Below are 21,894 nucleotides of genomic sequence, written 5' to 3' on the forward strand. Positions count from 1 at the left end.
CCATGGGGGCTGTGCTGGCAGAATGGACAGAGTGGCATGAGGGCACAAAAGGCAGGTCTGGTAATTAATAAATGCTCCCTGGAAGAGAGATTGCTAAGCAAAGAAGGGCCTGGGAAAGGCATTCATGTCTGAGCAAAAGCATGACAGTGTTCAAACAAACATACAGTCTGTAGTTTATTTTGATGGACAAAAAAGTGAGGGGAGCAGGGACAGGAGATGAGCCTAGAATGGTAGTAGGAGTCAGATCATGTAGGTCCTTAAGTGTCTGTCAAGGAGTTCAGTTAAGAAATGAGGACCTATCAGAGACCTTTTAGCAGGTGAGTGGCCTGGTAAGATCCCTCTGGCTGATAAGAGAACAGATTAGAACAGGGACACCAGTTATGAGGCTGCCGCAGTGGTGAAAATATGAAATTTAAAACACTAGAACTATGGCAAGTACAGCAGGAATGGAGAGGAAAGATGGATTTGAGAAAGACTTAGAAGGTAGAATTGGTAGAATTTGACAGGTCTAAGTAACCAGGTATGGGGGGGTTGGGGACAGAAGGAATCTGACTTCTGAGTTTCTACTTGGATAGCTAGAAGTGCCATTCGTTCTCCAGGTTAGAAAAAAACAGAGCAACAGACTCAACAAAGAAAAAAGTTAAGAGTCATACTGGGAGGAAATATCTACAATGACCCACCAATCTTTTTTTTTTCTTTTTTTGCGGTACGCGGGCCTCTCACTGTTGTGGCCTCTCCCGTTGCGGAGCACAGGCTCCAGACGCGCAGGCTCAGTGGCCATGGCTCACGGGCCTAGCCACTCCACGGCACGTGGGATCTTCCTGGACCGGGGCACGAACCCGCATCCCCTGCATCGGCAGGCGGACTCTCAACCACTGCACCACCAGGGAAGCCCAGACCCACCAATCTTATGTTTGTTCAATGAGTTCTCATTTCCAGATGTTACTAGATTTTATTGTATTCATCATTGCTCTGTTTATATTCTAACACCTCTCCAAAAGAGCCACGTGTTGAAAGCCAAGCCACATCCTTTATCACCATCATTTTCACTTGTTCGCTTCGGTAAAATCTCAGTACTCAGTGACCATGACTTTAGATATCCTTAAAATTATGAATGAATATTAAACACTTGATACAGAACTTACTATAATAGCACTTGTCAATGCACTAAAGTTCAGAATGATCCACTGATAACAATTCTCCAGACACTCAGCACTGAACAGTCAGAACCATACCTTTCCATCTGTTATGCCTGGTAAGACATAATCAAACGTTTTGTATGTACAGCTCACATAGAGCTCCCTCCTTTAGATGCACCCATCTCTGTACAACATATTCCATTCCTAAATGGAAATTAGGTCATTTGGACAGAATATGTTCTATATATGTTTTTTAAACCAAAGAATAATTATCCCCCCCACCACCAATCCCCTTCTAAATACAAAAACTTGCCTTTGCTATTCTGAGATTACAAAAGTTCTCCCACTCTGAACTCAATGGCCCTGAATGGCCTAATGACAATCCAGGTGTAGCAGACTGCATTTCCTAAAAACGGCCACAATAATAGCTCCCATCCCACGGGCTCTTCTGGAGCTTTGCCGCTCCCCCATTAAGAGGTGGAGTCTAATTCCCTTCCCTTTGTGTGTGTGGACTTGCTAGTGGCTCGTAACCAACAGAATGCAGCAGAAGTGAAGCTGAGAGGATTTCGAGGCTGGGTCATGAAAGGGGAAGTGGCTTCTGCTTTAAGAATGGGAGCAGTAGCACCCATGTGGGAGCCCTGGCCTGAGAAACGCCATGCCAGACCAACCCAGCCGACACACATCCAAAGTCCTGACCCACAGAAACCACAAAAGCTAATAAAATGCTGTTTTAAACTACCCCATTTTGAGGTGATTTGTTTCATAGCAATAGCTAGCCAGAAATCAGGAAGTAGTGCCAAAATAATCCAGTCCAACGTCAGATGATTGAAGATCAGAGGATCAGATCCCCCTTTCCTCACTGAATGAGACATTTGTGCCTCTTGATCCAGGTCTGAGCCTAGCTAGCTAATGACCTTCATGCCAAAACTAGACTGGATTCTGATGAGCCTGAAAGGACTGAGAAGATCCTGGATGCAAAACAATTCTCCCTCCTGAGAATGCTGGTCACTTCAGGATGACCCGACTTTGCTTGGAAGGACCTAGTTTTAGACCAGTTTGTCTTGGGCCATTTGGGAATCTTTTTTTATACACTTGTTAACATGGTAGAACTCCATAAAGAAAAATACAAACTCGGGTATATATTCAACAATCCTAACAGAGGCTAATGGGACTAGACTTTTGGAGGCAGGGACTCTGTTCAGAGTCCAAATGAAGACCACCTCACACACTTGCTTGAAAGGTGATTCCAGTTACTGAGCTACAGAACACTACTGAAGAGCAATCAGGGAATAAAAATAGCCCAGAAAAATGAGGACACTTAACCAATCTCTGCCCCATGATTGTATTACTATTATATAATTAGAGACAGGTTGCTGCTGCAACCTACAGATCAAATAACCACTCTTATCATACGTGTATGCCCAGCCGGTCATGGTCTGTTGGGGAGATCCAAGATACAAGTGGTACCAAGGTGGAGAAGAGAATATTGAATCTCAGGCTTAGGGACAATGCTTTCTACAATTACCTTCTCAAAAGTTCATTGAGATCTACAGATAGTGGACAGCATCAGCCTAGAATCAGCTAATTCTAACATAACTTGACTTACTGTATTAGTTCATTTGAGGTATTTCTAGAGTAGATTTCTTCCTTTCTGATAAAACTGTGAAGTGGCAAAATTTTGTTTCTCCAATTGAAGGGTGTGTGGCAACATGTGTTAAGAAGTTGATAATAAATGGTGTTTTTCAGGACAGCTTTTAAACCAATTTTGATCTTCTTTCAAAGGCAGAGTTACATAGTGTCCCTTTGCATGGGATATCATAATTTTTTAAATCATGTTGTTGGAAATCAAGATTAGTCTAGTTTTGCTATAATAAAAATACTATAATAAATATAAATGCATTTAAATTCAAATAAAATATGTATCATAATTCTTTCCTTAGGATCAATTGCATATTCATTTTAAAGACATGACACATTGCAAAATTGCTTTCAAGAAAACTGTTGTCAGCCTACAATCCTGTCTGAAGTATACGAGAATGTGCAGTTCCCCACATTCTCAGAAACATGGCCAGCTTATTTTTTAATGTTTTTCAACTTAATCAGTTGAAAATGGCTTGTATTCTTCAGCTAATTGTGAAAGTAAAATGTTTAGCATATATTACAGGTCATGTTATTTCCTCTTTTATGAATTTCTCTTATTGTCATTTGATAATATTCTATTGGAATAACTCATTTTTAACACTGAACATAAAGATTCCTTAATATGCTAAGGATAATAAGCCTTTGTTTTCTCACTCATGCTGCCTAATATTTATACATAAAAATATAACAATTCCTAATAAGTATTTAGTTCAACCTATCAACATTTTCCTTCATTACCTTTGATAATACTTTGGGAAGGTATTGTAAAAATAATATTCACCTACATCTTCTCTTAGTATCTTTTGTTTTGTTTTTCTGTGTGTTCTACTAACTTTCAAGGTTTATTTTTTCCCATTTGACTCTTCAATGAATGAAGAGCGGATGGGGAACGGTGAAGGAACAGGTGGAGGTTGACCCTGAAAAGAATTAGAGGAAAAAGACCGCGTATCAGCCCCTTCCCCCCTCCCCTGAAATTAAGGAAGTAAAAAGCTAAACCACCAGAGATAACTTCATGGTCCTATCCCTTTAAGTAAACAACTACAAAATATTACATAATTTTAGGCCACTGTAATTTTTCAAATCCCGATTCCCTCATAAGGTTTCCAAGCATCTCTACAAAGGATTCTTTACATTACAACAAGTGATGCCAAGATCTACAGCACTTCTGACGTGTAAAGGTTTATTACATTTGGTGTCTACAGCACTTCTGACATGTAAAGGTTTATTACATTTAGTGTCCAAAAATATCACTTGTAAAATCTCACTGTTTCCTTGACTTCTGTTGCCTTTATACTAATTACACACCACTTAATATACTGCTGGTAAGAATAGCTATTAAAATCAGCATGGAAAAATATTAATTAACTTAAAATAAAAGCCTGAAGACCTAGAAAGAATAATATCAAGCTGTTAAATACTTTTTATAGCTTAAAAATACGTTTGCACTCAGTTAATGTTTATTAAGCACCTAGTATGTGCCAAATACTACACTGGGTATCAAGGATACATGGATAAAAGACACTCTCTAGGTCTTCAAGGAGCTGACAGTATGGGGAAGAGAGAGACAAGTAAATAATTACAATACTGAATAATGAAAAGCCAAGACAGGAAATGCACAGGGTGCTTTGAGAAAAAGACAAAAAGGGAAACATATAGGAAGTAAAATAGATAAATAAAAACAGAACTTAATCTATAGCAATAGGTATGATAATCTGTGATACTCCTTTAAAGAAGATTATCATCCCATATTTGAGACTCAGAAAGGTTAAGGAGACACCCATGTGCCACATATCGAATGGCAGAGCTGGAAAGAGTCTTACCAAGGTGTCCTGATTCCAATTATGCACCATTCCTTCAAAGAGAGATTTTGTTTTTGAAAGCATGTACTAGAAGACAAGTTTCTCTTTTCCTTTAACAGAATAAATAATAAATATCAATGAGACTTTTGCTTCGTTTTGTTTTGTTTTCCAGGGGTTTCTCTTTTCCTTTAACAGATTATCCAGTTGTTGCCTTTGTGTTCATCCTTTATGCATTAGAAGAATGAAAGATAAAATACCCACGACTCCAATATGAGAGTCAGTATTGTGTAAAAGGAATAACATGTGGGGACTGACAGGTCAAAAAAGTCCCTAGTTAAGTTGAAGTTCAAGTCGGCCACAGGAAGCCACTTACAGCAGGCCCAGCCCCCAGCCCGCCCCCCGCCACCCAACTCATCCGGTGAGCCTGGATTCAGCATGCAGGCTCGGGGAGTGGCGATAATTGCTCCAAGGGAGAGGCAGGAGCTCACATTCTTTATGCCCAAAGCTGCTTTGAAGTTTTGGACTAAAAAGAGAAGGGAAGTTCTTGCCTCTTTAAATAATCAGGCATAGAAGAATGAATTTTTTATCCCTAAGTCTAAAATCAAATTTATTACCTTGCCTCTAACTAGTGCCTCCTCTCAACTTCCTGCCATCACCTAAGCATGGAAGTTTCCTTGTCGTCGTTTTCCCGCGCCCAACTTCTTTCATATCTAGTCAGTTTGCAAGTGTTGGGGACTCTGCCTCAGGAGTTCAGATGTCTCACCGACCTTCTCCACCCCCATCCCTGGTTGAAGGTCTCCTTACCAGCTTCCCTGGACTCTCAGCTGAGTCCCTCATCCCTCTCCACTCCCCTCCAGCAACACAGCTAAACAGAGATTTGAACAAGTACATTGACATGCTTAAAACCCTTTAATTGCTCACTATAGACAATTAAATATATTCCAAACACTCCAGTCCAGCAATATTCAAAGCTCCTAGCTACTGGGTTTTGCCTGTATTTCCTGTCTTACCTCTCATTACCCTCCCGAATCGACCTCATTCTCCAAGCAAATTAAATTATTTTTCTCCCCCAGACAGGCCCTTTCCATCCTGCATCCACATCTCTGCACTTGCATTTTCTTTCACTTGGATGCCCTCCTTTCTATCCTGCAAGGCCTAGTTCATATGCTACCTTAAACATTTTCCTCCCTGATAGAAATCATTTCTCCCTCTTCCGACCAGGTGTAGCATTTTGTTTTTATGGGTCTTAGGGCCCTCATCACAAACAGATCCATGTTATAGTTAGTCATGTACAAAGCACGTGCTACAGAGTCACTCCTGAGGAAGAATTCCAGTTCATCCCATGACTCGCTATGTGGCATTTGTCAATGGCTGTGGTGCAAATATTCATACCATGGTTGATTTCAGGGAGTTGGAAAGATACGTGCAAACCGGCTTTAGTGATAGCCGGAAGGAGCTGACCCCAGCACACCAGTATTCATTTGTTTCTTTGTAAAATGGGAAAAGAATACCTTTCCATGGAATTCTTGTAAAGATTAAATGACAAAGAAAATGTATGTTACTTAACACAGCCTGGCGCGGAGTAAACACGCCATATGCTAGTTCTTCTGCTGTGATTGCTCCCGTCACTCCCGCTGCTGCTCCAGCACGATCGTCACCACTGCTAGTAAGGGTGCTATGCCTGAGCCTACTCCTGCTACTATTTCCACGCTCGGATTAATGGTAGTATCTGCCCCACTAAACTGCAAACTCCTTGAAGTAGGGAAGCACCTACTCACTACGTTTCAAGCGCAGGGCTTTACCAAACACCGTGCTAAGAGCTTCATATATATTTTCTCCCTTAATTCTGACCATCACCCCATGACAGTCTATAATTATCTCCAGTTTCTAGATGGTGAAATGAAATTGAAAGAGCTTAAGTCACTTGCTCAAGAGCGCACAGATGAGAAGTGGTAGGGCTAAAATTGAAACGAAGTTTTGTTTGGCTTCACGAACCGTTCTTTGATTAAACATATTTGATGCTCAAGTATTTATCAAATTAATAAATTGTCTTAATTTCAGACAGCAAACTTAACTTTTTCCCCCAAACTCTTCCTCCCGTGGATTAATCTTTATGGTCCAGCGAAGACTGCAGAATTGTCCTACCTGCCTAAAGTTCTGTACAAAGTCAAAGCTATAAGAGAAAACACTGAGTAGTGATTATTTCTAACTTCTTTTTTTTTTAACTTTTTATTTTGTATTGAAGTATAGTTGATTAACAACGCTGTGATAGTTTCACATGTACAAGTAACTTCTTATCAAAGAAGAATTCTAGCCATGCTTTTTTGTAATAAACAAGCACAAATTCAATATAATTATAAATGTCACATAAGACTAGAAATTAATGAGCATGTGAGACAACTCTGAAAAATCAAAATTGATCATTCTTGTCTAAGTGTAGTCAAAGAAAGTGCCCATGGACTGAAATGTAGTTTCATTAGCTTGATTAAAAGTGAAAACTGGAGGAAGGGTAAAGTAGGTCAAAAATCTCCTGACTCCTTTAGGATTAAAACATTTACTAGATACTAAGTATGTGTGAAAGGATCAGTAAGAATCTATTTGCCATTCTTGGAGGATATGGAAAGAAAGACAGGACACCCTCAACTGGAAAAATTGATTATAAAGAGAATGAAAAACAAAGAATTGGGCATGAACTCTAGCAAAAGGATTTCTAAAGTGGAAATTCCTTTATTCGTGACCCAAGCTAGGGAATTTATATCTAGAGGGTCAGTGTATATACAGAATACACAAAGCAGGTTTTATTATGGGACTGATCAGGCTTTCAAAGCCAGCTCTTAATTACATAAAATTCAAGCTTTCTATCATTTTTTGTTATATTCCTCTCACCCACATGTGGAAACACACACACTCACACACCCCTAGCCTTATATAAGACCATATATTGTTCCTAAAATCTTCATTTGAGCTACCCTATACCTCCCCCTCAGCCACATCAACCCCACAGTTCCATTTTTCAATGTCTTAAAACAGCACTCCCTCTCTCCTAAACTAGTTTTGTGGTGGGAAGGAGAAGGAGAGCAAAAAGAACAAGTGGTGAGAAAGGGAGGATTTCAGAGACTGATCACAGCTTGAATGAACACCATAAGAGCTGAACCTTTAGGCTCAGGGTTTCCACAGTTTTTGAGGAACTTGGAGGAGCAGGAACTCATAGAATAATAAATAATCAAAATTAGAATAAACAAGAGTGATGACTACCTTTTCTAAGAACTCTTCATGGAAATTAAGTATTCTGTTCTTCTTCTGTTTGATTTTTTTCAAAAACAAAAAGGTAATAGCATAATTCTTCAATTCTAGACACACCATCAATTTATTAACAGCTTCTTTGAGGGATGGGAGAGGAAATATGACCATATTAAATCTACATAATGATTTTAAGATATATCCCATTTCAGAAAGGTTAACTTTGGAGTTTGGGGCAGTGTCATGAGGCAGGTAAGGTGTGGAGTAGGTGAATGGAAGTGAGAGCACAGCGCAAATCCAGGAAATCTGGTACCTGGACAACCTCTTCTGGTTCTGTTGATAGTTGGTCACCTCCACAGATGGCTAGCTTTGGGTAGACTGGTGAGTTGATGGCCACAAAAGAGGACTGGAGCTTCTACTCACTTAACGACTCTCCAGTTGAAAAGTGAGATGGAACACCTGTAGTAAATGAAAAAAACTTCAGGTCAGGGAACTATCTCATCTCCCAGCATACAAAACCATACTATACACCATTTCCAAAACAGAGCCCCACTGGTAAGCTTTCGTCAGTAGCACAGACATACACATTACAGATCCAGGAATGTTGAAAGTTTGTTTACAGAAGCACTGAAAATATTTTCTTCATGGGATTCCACAATGGGAATCTTGTTGTTTGTGAACTGTACATAGTCAAAAACATCATCAGCATATCAATTTTTCACTCCAATTTATACCTGGGACCACCTGTTCTCTGTGGATTCTATACTCCAATCTGAAGGATTTGACTCTGAAGTAAAATGTGTTTATTCATATTTCTCAAGAGAGACCCTTGATTGGGAGGTGAGATAATGTTGTGACACTGAGCTGTGTTCTGACTGAATGTTGATGCACCTGGGGTACGCAGTCATATCTCACTTTAATACCTAGGATCTTCACAAAGTTTTGTCTTTCTTTTTAAGTACATTTTTGAAACTCTTTTTATAAGTAAAAGTAAAAGTGATGGCATAAGAAGTTTAGCTGCCTAAAACCACAGCACCACAGCCTCCATTTACCTCTGTAAAGGTGTGAGTCGACTATAGAAAATTAAAACACCCCACTGTTCACAGGGGGAGTCACTAGCAGAGGCGACTGACTTTCTCCTTCTGTAGAGATGTCATTTGAGCTTTACTGAGTAGTAAAGCTCAAATGACATCTTCCATTGACCATGGAAAGCTCAGGAAAACTGGAATAATGAAGAAAGAAATCAGAGGGAGACCATAAAAGCCCAGTTCATTTCAAGGAGAAAGCAGTAACCGTCCCTTCCCCCTACATTTTAAATATCACAACAAATCTAAGTAAAGAAATAAACAATTCACTGAGAGCACATTTTATGTACAACTTTAATTTCTTCCTACTGTGTTCATTACCAAGCTGTTTACTTTCTTCAGGCAGGATGGGGGGAAAAAAACTTTTAAAAGACTCATTTAACACAGAAGTCAATTTCCACTAATGTAGTCTTCGTGTGGCATATGTGGTCTTCCAAAGCAGACCTATATACACATGTATACATATATTAGCCTCTTCCTTAATAAGAACAACAGCAATTAGCCTACCTTCAAACACATCATCGCTATTCTTATCCCATAGGAAAAAAAATGAATATGAGAACCATTTTATTTACAATAATTGCAGACTGGTTAGTATTTTTGACAGAACTGATTTTCCCCTCACTTGTATAAACAGCTCTAATTGTGAAAAGAATAATGTAACTATTGGATAACCCAGATTTTACTTCCTGAAAAGTTTGGCAGGGGGTATTTTCCATGCATTCTGCCATGAGAAAGCAGGAATAAAGTGCTTTCTAATCAACTGTAGCTATCAAGTTATTTAACACAGAAGAGAGTTTACAGGCACGTCAGGCTTTGAAGTTTCAGGTGTGTCAGGGGGAATGTGAAAGGGGCACATGGACCACCAGAGCTTTCACACGATCACCAAGGACTCCACAGGTCCTAGACATCCAAAAGCCACTTTTGTACGTGTCCCATGAAAGGGAAGAATGTGAGGGCTTTGCACTGGTGTATAGGAGGCCAAAGTGGACAGGAAAGAGAGATGAAAGCTGAGGCAACTGAACGGCCTACAAAATATTCATCACAAAGATTCCATAGAATGCCTTCTTTTTTCCTGAACTCTTCAGATCACACTTATAGGTAAAGATAGGAGGTTTGAATTGGCAAGAATGCATGTCTAGTTTGTAAGAGATGGGGGAATATAAGGGACAGTCTTAAAAGTCCTCAAAATTTCCTCAAATCTCATTCTTTCCAGAAAATTTACCCAGTGGAAACAGGAGAGGAGACATTTGCACCGCCTCCACACACACAACACACACATGCACCTGCTCACTTAGAACCCAAAAACAAGATGCTAAAAGTAGACAGAGAAAATCATCAAAAATAATGCTTAGACAAAATGTCCACATACGAAACACAGACATTAAAGGAAATACATTAGAGTATATATATTTGAGTTCTATCTTTGATAAGTATGACCCAAAAAGAGAATTTTCTCTATTCTACAGAGTTTTCGAAGAGATAGTCCTTTGATGTTTCCTCATACAAAAAAAAAAAAAAAGTTTGGTTATTACAGAATTGGGCTGGGCCAGATTTACTACCCAATAGTATTTATCATTGATGCAAAGATCTGTAAACTAATATATATACATTAGGCTCTTTCAGAATTTTGGTCCAAAAAGTGCCCACAAGATGTTTCAGGCTCAGCTTCATCATTTTTACACATGACCCAGGTAATTGCTCCTTATGTAGCTGTTCAAATGTCCGTTGACACCTTAAGCCATTTACGGAATACTTTCACCTACGTTATCCCAACAGATCCTCATAGTCATCCTGTGAAGTAGGTGGGAGAACTACCATTCACTGCCTAACAGATGGGGAACAAAAATTCATAGAAGTGAACACGTCAGAGGTGATGAACGCAGAACCAGGAGCCAAACTGGCTAGTGACCCTTTGTCTAGTGAACTTTGGGGAAACTACAGATAGGTCTGTGTCTCACAACATATGGAACATTCCCATTGTGGTTACCAATCCCAGTATTCATTCTGGCGATACCTTTTTTTTTTTTTTTTGGTATTGCCCTTTAGTCCATCTTCTAGGTCCCTAAAACAGCATAGCTAATTCTCACCAATCTCTTTCATTAATTCATCTCCGGGGTTAAGGTTCCTTTTTCCAGAATGTCTCCCCTTAGACAGGGATCAGAGAAACATGAGCTGGGTGTCTGTTGATCAGTCTAAAGAGAAAGGGAACAGCTAATACTTGGTGACCCCCCTTCTAGCAAACCATTGTTCTTTATTAACAAACACATCACCCCAAATAAGGCACAGGTGGCTTGCTTTTACTTGACAATCAATCTGCCTTTAGAGCTCTAACTGATAAGAGGCACAGCCTCTCATTCTGTTAAAGAAATTCTATAGCTTTTTCCTCTTTATCAGCTCTCACTGAAGTGACTTCTTATACAGAAATGAAATGGCACATTGTATGAAATGATTATATCTTTTTAATTCTTTTGTTCATTTTAATAGTATTTGAGAGGAAGCTAAAACGAGTTCTGATGATGACAGGTGGAAGGTGGTAATTGAGTTAGCAGCAATGCATTCATTTTAAACCACTTGTAGAAATGGAGCATTGCTTAGTTGCATAGGTCTGAAATCCCCAAATAAACACATTTGTTATGAGAAGATGACAGCAGTTCTCCACATTAACAGTGAAAGTACTAAGCCCACAGAAGACATTCTAGTTGTTCTGACAGAGTGGCTTGAGTGCTATGCCACCTCATTAAATCCAGCCAAAGTAAAGGAAGAAAAGGTTGATGAGGTCATAGCCCAGGAGTGAGGTCACCAGCTAATCTGACCTCATAGCAACAAAAGAAGTTTGATGAAAAGGTGTCCCCAGGGTAGAAGTCAGCATCCCTTTGCCTAAATGAGTCTTTCAGCTCAGAAAAAAAAAATTGTTGGCTAGACTCTCTTAGCGTGCCCAGGGTAGCATGTAACTAATAGCACTTTAAAGTCTATTGTGAATGATATAATGATTAACTGACCTTTCAAATCCTAGAAAGGTTACATTAGCAGCCACTATCAGTGCTTCAGAGCTGAAGCAGTAGAGTGTGAAACTCGAATTCCACCATGAGCTCAGAGAATGATTAAAGTCAGAAGTGATCCATGGCTGCTTATAAATGAAGTCCAAGAGTCCCAATATTATCAATAACATGGAGTAGACAAAGTATAATTGTGGGTGACAAAAAAAATAGTTAGATTTTGCTTTTAGTTTTCTAATGAAAGCAGTTGGGCTAATGAAAATATTTGTTATTAGCTGTAAATTCTGGAAATGAATACTATTTTTAAGAATGTAGGAGACTGTCTTAAAAATATTTCAAAGAGCACACTATTAATTCAAGCCAATCAATAATACAGCATAGCCCTCTAGTTACCAGTGAGAAGAAATTTATTCACTAGTTTTATTTCTTTCTGAAATCCATATTTAAAGGTTTGGGATTGACTATGTCAACATAAGTTGTCTTCGTTTTATCAAAATATTATTTATTACTCAAACACTTCTAAAGCAGTGTTACGACTCTTTAATTTGTTGAGTAGAAAAAATGAATATTTACTAACATTTCTTGAAAACTTGCTGTAAGCCCACAGGAAAGAATTTGACATCATCACACTGTGTTTTCCTTAACTTGACAGGAAGTCAACGTCAAGTAGACTGACTTGAATCAGGACCTCATTTGGGAAGTATAAGTGTTCAATAAACTGCATTACTTTTTTATTTGGAAAATACTCAAGTTCAGTGGCTTTATCATCCTGAACTTTACTTTCTGAAAACCTGGCAATCCCATGTGGACTTCTGGTAGAATGAGCAATGCAAAGAGCTGGCTTGGACTTGGCATGTCCTTGTACTTCTGGGGATTGATGGACCTTACAACCACTGCTCTCTCGGGCACACCAACACCGCCAGGCAAATTAGAAGCGTTCCTGTCAGACAAGCCACAGTCACACTCTCGGACAAAGAGGAGCTGGGTTTGGAACCAATTTTTTGTTCTGGAAGAATACACTGGAACTGACCCTTTGTATGTCGGCAAGGTAAGAACTGCCAAAGAGAAAGATAAATGATCGGAATATTGAATATTGACATTGAATAAGAATATGAATTGCCTATGAAAGCTCAAATAGTCTAAGGCCTGAGAACAATTTTAACTAGATATATGTTACTTGACAGCTAGCTGAAATCTAATTTTTGCTGTGTCATATACCGATCAGAAAGGAAAGATTTCTCTCCTTGTTCTTGCCTCTGTTCTGAGTGGGAAATATTAGGAATTGGATTTTTGCAGGAAAAGCCTTGGACCCTGTAAGAACCATTCAAGTCCCCCCAGAGGCAGCAGCAGCCTCAGGAATAACAGGATGGGGAAGAAATAAACTGGGAAATGCAAAGGTAGGAGTAGAGGGGTTTTTGCCTTTTTTTTTTTTCAAAGCATTTCCACAGGTATTGCCTGAGGCCTTAATTTAATGGAAATAAAAAGAATAAAACATTCATTTCAGAAGATCCTAGCTTGTGCTTCAGGATAGTTGGAGACAATCAATGACTATATTTATAAACTTTATATTCAAATTCCCTTGATTTATCTGTCATCATTTCATTTTTAATCCGGGCTTTCTCCTGTGTTTACTTATTTTGGATGTTAATCAGAGACCACTTTGCAAAAGCAACCAAATGAGAGAAAGTGGGAAACAAGGAACTAATTAGAAAATAAATAATTCATTCAAATAACAAACACTTGTTTAGCACAGAGGCTAAGAGTGTGGGTTTCAGAGTCAAACATATGTGGGTTCAAAACCCAGCTCTGCCAATTGCTTCCAGAGTGACTTTGGAGAACCACGTAATAAGAGAACCACAACTTCTCAAGAGCTGTCTACATAAGCTCTTTCCTCAACTCCCACCCACTTCTCAACCCAGTTATCTGACTTCTGCCCTCACTCTGCACTAAAGTTGTCTTTTCAATGCTCCTAAGGACCTCCCCACCACCAGACCCAATGGCTTCATTTTATGGAACAACCCAACAGCGGCCTTGGACACTGCTGCCCAGTCCCTCCTTCTCGACTCACATTCTTCTCTCAGCTTCATGACCTTCACAAGCCCATTTTTCCTCCTTCTTTCTCAGCCTCTTTGCTGGTCCTCTCCCTCTGCCTGACCCCAACCACTGGTGGTCCTGTAAGCTTTGCCCTGGGTCTCTTCCGTATCCACACTCATTCCCTGGGTGGATTCGTCATCCCTATGGTTTTAACCATCCGTTAAACCGTCCCCAGCTTAAAAGCCTTTTCCATCATGAATACATCTTCCACCTATTCAGAGTCCAAAAATCTCTAGCAACTTGATATTTGTAAAACGTTTCTTCCAACTAGACACACATAGCTACCGCTAAAATAGGTTTAAGAAAATGTTTTTGTATTCGGTAATTGTTTTGTGTATTTGTACAGTTTAGAGCCCTCCTCCCTCCTCCCAAAGATAGAAACTGAGATGTCATCCCTGGCCTTCCCTACATTTCCCTAACACTGAGTACCCAGCACAGAACTGGACATACAAAAATGCAGAAAGACAAGAGTATCTGACAAGTTTCTGGGCTACCACAGTACCATGTGTCAGTCATATTCTCATAAAGCAGATCATTTAATCATCATAACAATGTTACGAGGTAAGTACAATTCACTATTTTGATAATTAGAGTAGGGAACAAGGCTCAGAGAGGTTACGTTCCTTGCCCAAAGTTACACAGAAGGCAACAGGAAATCTTAAACCGAAGCCATGGGCTTTCTTTTACACTGCCCTTCACATGGCCATGACTTTAGACCTAGCCCTGAAAGATACACAGAAGCATCAATGGTGTCGGTGAGACCAGGAATGTAACCAAGCCTGTTTCCTGAAGGTGGGAGCACACAGCTGTGTAGTACCCTCTAGTACTCATGATTAGTGCTCACCCTTTCCTAATCACCCCAACCCAGGACACAGGATACCTCCGCATCTCCACAGTCATCCTGTCCAACCAACACTCCAGCAAACAATGAAAGCTTTTACCCTGAATTGGGTATGTCACCTCCACATGAAGAAGATAATTATGTATTCACTTACCCAGGCACTTTTCCCCTTTACTTTCTTTTGAAAGAGAATCCAACCACCTTTCACTCCCTCTCTTCCAGGGGCATTTCAGCTTGTCACCTTGAGCTCTGGAAGATGTCTGTTTAGAGAGCTGGCCTGAGTATTTGCTTATTTCAGAAAGGAGTGTGGTAACAATTATCAGCTGTAATTGGTATGGCCTTATAAAATCCACACTGGGCTTTCCAGGGACAAGGCAGTGTCGAGTTAAAGCTAGATTATATTGACATATGCAAAGAGGGGGATGCAGAGAGCTTGTGCTTATGCACGAACCTGTGGTCCCAAGTCATACTGAGGTTAACAACTACATGGAAGCTGTCTAACCACAAACTGTAAGCACTTGCTGCATTCCTGGAACTATACGAGGCACCATGAAAGACAGCAAAAGGAGTGAAAGTCACCCTTGTGTTTAACATTTTTTCATGATCTTCATGTACTTCCCATCATTCACTACTCCTTTGGCTCAAGATCTTATAGACTAAAGAATTGTTAGGTTAAGTAGACTATCCACCTGCCTGTCTAGTATAAGTACATAACCACGTGCTGCCAACTCCACTCCAGAAGTTCCTTACCTTCCTCCAAAGAGCTGGTGCTCAGTCAGTGTTAGCTGAATTAAGAATGGATAAACATAAAACACATTTTTATTGCAGTGCCAATTTGCTGAGTGACTTAGAGAAAAGCTGTTAATATCTCTTCTTTTCAATTTTCACAACCAAATGTGTATTCTATGGCTGGTAAACCTAATATTAAATGCACAGTACTGTGCTGGTTATTAAGCTAGTGTCTCAGCTCTGTATTCACCTTTCCATACTCCACTTTGTGATGCTGGGGCTGGAACTCTGCAAACCAGTTTCTCCTTTTCCAACCAGCTCCCACTGGGTTCTGAGAGTAGAATGCACTAGAGGGAGAACCAGAGGCAGGAGGAGGGAGAAGGGACTTGTTGCTTTTACCTGCAGCAGTTGATTCCAGTTTCTGGATTCTTTCCACACTCCCAGCCCCAGCCTCATCACACCCGCTGAGAAGTATCAGCACCACTGGATGGCGCCGCCTTCTCAGAAGTCTGAGTCTCTGCTCCGTGGGAGGTGGGCGCTGGGGGGCACCTCCTCTAAACTCCTGAAGCTCCAGCCTGACGGGGCAGCGCTCCCTTCTCAGAGGTCTCTGGCCCAGCCTCCTCCAAATGCCCAGATTCCAAGAGCCCCAACTTCTGCCCTCTGCTCCCCCAGCCAGAGGGACACTAGCTAGTTTCCTGGAGTTATTATCTCTCCTATGATACCTCAATGTTCCCTTTCTGCCTTTTCAATCCTTCATATTAAATTCTCTCTGCTAAAATGACTGGTGTGGGCTCTGTTCCCTGACTAGGTCCTGAACTGATACAATTTCAGGTGACCCTTGAGCAACGTGGGGGTTAGGGGCACCACCCAACCGCACCCTGGAAAATACATTTTTAACTTTAGAGTCGGCCCTCTGTCTATATCCATGGTTCCTCCATAATCACCGTTTACTCTGTATCCGTGGTTCTGCATCCACAGATTCATGTGTAATACTGTTTGCAGCATATACTATTGAAAAAATCCACATATAAGTGCACCCTCGTAGTTCAAATCCATGTAGTTCAAGGGTCAACTGTATAGTCCCCAGAAACTAGTTCTGTGTAAGCAGATCCTGGCCCTTTACATAGCTGGTACTCCTCCTGTTCATAGGAGGCCCTCCTGCTTCTCTGTGGATGTCCTCCCCCCTCCCTTCCCCCCCCTCCCCCTTTCTTGCCCATAAGCACACACACACAAAGAAGGTACCTGAAAGGTGCTTGCCAGCTCTTTTAAGGCAAAGGTAACGTGGTTTCACTAAAAGCTTTAACCCTACTACTACACCCTACACCACTCATTCAATAAAATTTTATTGAGCATTTGCTACACATGAGGACTCACACTAAGATGAAAGCCACGCGGTTCCTGACTTCAAGGGACTCACAGTCTACAGAGTTCCTCCAATTCTTCTCTCAATACAAACAAAAACAAAGATAACAGAGCCAACGTTCAGCCCAGACTCCACGGACATCAGCCAGCCGAGTAGCTCCTGAGGAACCAGAACTTTCTCTACAGCAGCAAAGATTTCTAGCCTCCTGTTACTTATTAAGTACTCTCCATAGGCAGAGCACTTCAACTTGGCCTATGATGATCACAAGTATGCTTAACTTTCTTAAGGTTCATAGGACAAAACTTTTTAGATGACAAACAGAATACCTCAAAACAATCCTGGGTATTTTCTTTAACGTCAGCTTCTATCCTTTCTTTTTCCCCTGGATAATCTGCCATGCCCTGAATTAACCTATTTCATCCTAAGTGAAAGTTCTATGCCACATGCCTTAAAACTACACGTTATTTATATGTATATGTATATTTATATTTATATATGTATAGACATATATATGTAAACACACACAAATATATACATTTTTTTTTTTTTTAATCCTTAGATCCCTGTCCTCCTCCTCCCAATTCCATTCCTCTGCCTGGGAACACAGTTCCAGATGGAATGGATTTTCATTTCTTTGTGGCCGGGTCCAAATAAAATGGCTTTCTACTCTACACAGTAAGAGCTAGGCACCTCTGCCTTTTTAACTGCATAAACAGAAGATTTGGATTGCGATAAAAAAATAATAATACTGTCTATGGAATGAGGAAATGGGAGAACTTTATAAAAAATAATAATACTGTATATGGAATGAGAAAATGGGAGAACTTTATATTCTAAATAGAATTCTTTAAGTAGAAAAAAATCCACAGCTATTTTTTCGGTCAATTTTGTTCTCTTACTTCCCTTCTGTAGATAAGACACAGCTGAATTCCTCTAGGCAGCAAAATCGCTGCCTGTGTGATTTGGCCGTGAGTCAATTTGAGATTCAGCTCAAAACCAGCCACAACCTGCAAACCCATCCTTGTCTGAGGATGTCATGAATACACTTTCAGGTGTCTTCTTGGTGTCCGTGCCATTTAATCCTCAGACCAACACTGTCCCAGCAATGCTTCAGGCAGCCTTCTCTAGCTTCTACCATTGGGCTATGCATAACAAAAAGGCCAACAGGTTGTTTTTTTGCCGTCTCTGCTACACTCCTGAAGGTTTGAAGGGAGTACAGAAGAGCTGGGCATGTTAATACCCTTCTCTCTATGCACGTATATCATCATGGTAATTGGCCCCATTTATAGCTTTCCTATTATGGGAAAGACACTGTACTAGGTGCTTTACATACATTAATCTCTAATGAGCCCAACAAACCTTCACAGTAAGAATTAACATTGTCCTCTACATTTATAATATGAGGAACTTGAGAGTTATAAGCGTTAAATAATTTGTCAAGGGCACTCAATTTATAACTGATACAGACAGTGTTCAGGCCAGATATACTTGCCTCTCTGGCCTAACCCTAATGCTGGCTGTCTGTTTTATAAACTATATCTCATGGACTTCATCACTGAGCTATGCAAAGTGCTAACTACCCCAGCAACAACAGAGCTGGTGGTAGCTGACTAAGTGTAACTAATTTTCTGTTGCCCCCTTAGAGAAGGACTATTATAAGAGCACAAAATTCCAGGGTTCTTGCCATCTATATACATTGTCTATAATTAGGGGTGCAGGAGTTTATTTCTAGGCTTAATATGAAAATAGTGCCCCGGACTCATTTCGAGAGTCGTTACAAAGTAATTTGGGAGGAAATATAGCTGGATGGACAGATAAAAGCATGTCCCTAACAGAACCTTCCACATATAGATTTGAGTGATTCAGTTATGAGGCCAAGAACTGGTCCCACCAAAAGGAGAGATACACTGATACAAAGAATAATAACCAGCAGTAAAATTCCATTTTGATGCCTGAAACATAAACAAGCATAGTCCCACTGAGTGAAACTACGGAATTCAGAGAATTTCAAGAGCCCCTGGAAGTCATTTTGTATTTCCAGTATGGTGGCCACTGGTCTATCTATTAGCTATTTCATCAGCTTCTCAGCCAACTCGAACTGTCATAAAGTTTCTGAAATTCCAAAACTTAATTTATATCAACACTTGTACAATTTTTAAATGTTTAGCTTGTCCTTTTCTTAAAAAAAAAAATTAAATGGAAAGGCTGGACTCCTTCTTATTAGACTTGCTTCTATTGTACACATTGGGACCTACACTTTCCAGAACTCCTGTTTTCTATACTTCTCAGGGAAAGGAACTTCAAAAACAGTACTAAGTTAAGGATACTGAATGGAATGTGGAGAAACTTTACTTATTCATCAACTTATATTTGCTCTTTGATATAATCATGTTCAATGCGTATTAGTTCTCTGTAGACATTTTAAACATCTGAGTGAAAAAAAGTCTTTCTGTTTGAAAGGAAATCATAAATTTAGACCATATTGAAAAATCTATTTATTTCTGACACCTGTTCATATGTCGGTGCTTTTTTTCCTCAGCTTCATTCAGACATGGACCGGGGGGATGGATCCATCAAATACATCCTCTCTGGAGAAGGTGCAGGTGTCGTGTTTACCATCGACGACACCACTGGAGACATCCATGCCATTCAGAGGCTTGACCGAGAGGAAAGGGCCCAGTACACTTTAAGGGCTCAAGCCCTGGACAGGCGGACGGGCAGGCCAATGGAGCCAGAGTCAGAGTTCATCATTAAAATCCAAGACATCAATGACAATGAGCCCAAGTTCCTGGATGGACCTTATGTCGCCACTGTGCCAGAAATGTCACCAGTGGGTAAGGTGGAGATTCACTGATTCTCACAAACAGCGGTTCCACTATAGAAGATCCTCCTGTCTAAACACGGAGAAGGACAGAATGTGCACAACAGTTCACAAATCATAAAACTCTACCAAGCTACTTAGACAATGAAGACAGCCATAGTATAAAATAGTAGTAATACTAAGCTTAGTATTGTTATTCAGTTCCGGTTCTTAAAAAGCAAAACAAAATATAGATGATAGATAGATAATATTTGATTCATAAGGGAGAAGCATTTTGGTACTATCAAAAAGAAGAATGAAGGGCCCAAAGACTGTGTTGTCCTTACGAGTTACTAAGAATTTAAAACACAAGTAACTCCCATCCCCACTGAAGAGGTACTTCTGTACTAAGCAGTTATGGAAACTTGACCTAGAAAGAGGCCCTCCCAAGGAAGCAAATGCTTTAAAAATGCCCATTCAGGATTGCATTCAGCCTTTAGCAATTCAACTTGAATAGGTTTCCACCATCTCTCTCCCTCAGGAACTTCTGTTATCCAGGTGACAGCCACAGATGCTGATGACCCAACCTATGGCAACAGTGCCCGGGTAATGTACAGCATCCTCCAGGGCCAGCCATATTTTTCTGTGGACTCCAAAACAGGTATGTGATGTAATACTTGAGTCAGAGGTGTTGATTTTATTCTCTAATGATTTGTAACTGCTATTTATGACAGACACAACTCTCCTTTTCAAGAACTCTCCAGGGAATGTATTAACTAGAGAGGATTGTTATAAGCTTTGGGATTAAGAGACCAAACTAGCACTGCCCTGGTGGGTAAGAGCAGCACAATGCATAGACAGTGGATAAAGTCTGATTGGAGAGGCCCAAAGAACTGCCTACACAAAAGTATGCCTCCTCACTAACCTGCAAAAATACCATGGTTGTATTTATTCCCGGGGAGTAAGGTCTTTTATAACGCCAAGAAGATCTAAGAGGATTGGCATATTAACCTGGGCTCACTACAGAACTAGAATAATTGATTTTGAAACTAGGAAGAACCTTAGGGGAATAATCCAGTCCATCACTCTTCACTTAAAGGATAAGGAAATTGGGAACGGAGACCTAACAAAGTACTTCTGGTTGTAGAGGTGTCCCCTGACATGTGGTCTGATGTTCTTCCCACTGAGCCACCCCGTACTAAGCACAGAGCAAGGCCAGAATGAGTGGATGAATGTGATGAGGGAGGAGAGAGCACAGAGCATGGAATGTGGTCCCCCAAAAAGGAGGTGCTAAGTGGGACACTCTAACAGGGAGGACAGCATAGAGAACTGGGTGGGTAAGGAGGTAAGGAGCAATGTGCTACAAAAGAACACGTCAGCAATCAACAAATCAATTTGGCTTTGGGATTTTTGTTTTGTTTTGTTTTCAGTTTTACCCAAGAGCTTTGACTACAGAATTTATGTTTTATCTATGAAGGACTCCCTTTAATACTTTCAAGTTGGGCAGAGCAATTATTATGATTATTATCTTGCACTTGTGCCAGACTTTCTCGCTTTTAAAATACATTCATAAATATTACCATATTTGAGCCTCCCAATAATCTTGTGAACTAGTGAAATATATGGAAGTGTTGTTACTCCCATTTCACACACAGGAAAATTGAGGACCGAAGAGTAATTAACACAGAACTTGAGTAAAGAAACTTATAGCCACAGAGATAAAGTCAATGACAAACACTCAAAGTCATCCCTTTACAGGAAATAGAAAAAACACATTTCTATTAGCAACCTGATATAATTTTTTTCCAGAAGTCCTCAGGGGAACCAGGCATTTGGAAAACTGTATCATAAAAGTAGAAAGTGAGGGAGTATACATTAGTAGGAGGAAAGAAAAAAGGTTGCTGTTAGGGACTTCCATAAAACAGTAACTTTAACCATTCTACAGATGGAGGGAGGGAGACTGAGGGGGTGCCCACAGGGAGGAAAAATACAGACAGGAAGTCGGTAATGTGTCCTTTACATCCCAAGAGGAAACTTACATTATTTTGACAGCTCCCAGGGGGCATCTATAGTGTTAAGTTCAAAAATACATGAAAAGATCGTTATTGCCATGCCCATAGGCCATTTAAAAAAAGAAAATGCCAAATATTTCACTTTAGAATGT

General features: G+C 40.2%; 1 protein-coding gene across 1 annotated transcript in view; it reads left to right on the forward strand.

Annotated features, from left to right (window-relative positions):
• The window catches only part of CDH20 (cadherin 20), a 206,187-nt gene that overhangs the window by 132,287 nt on the left and 52,006 nt on the right, over positions 1-21,894 (forward strand). Inside the window, exons 2-4 of the mRNA XM_030868088.2 lie at positions 12,556-12,951; positions 19,470-19,764; positions 20,272-20,391. Coding sequence (XP_030723948.1) covers positions 12,706-12,951; positions 19,470-19,764; positions 20,272-20,391 — 661 coding nt within the window. The 5' untranslated portion in view covers positions 12,556-12,705. The remainder of the gene's footprint in view (positions 1-12,555; positions 12,952-19,469; positions 19,765-20,271; positions 20,392-21,894) is intronic.

Source organism: Globicephala melas, chromosome 13 (assembly GCF_963455315.2).
Source record: "Globicephala melas chromosome 13, mGloMel1.2, whole genome shotgun sequence".
Classification (NCBI taxonomy): Eukaryota; Metazoa; Chordata; class Mammalia; order Artiodactyla; family Delphinidae; genus Globicephala; species Globicephala melas.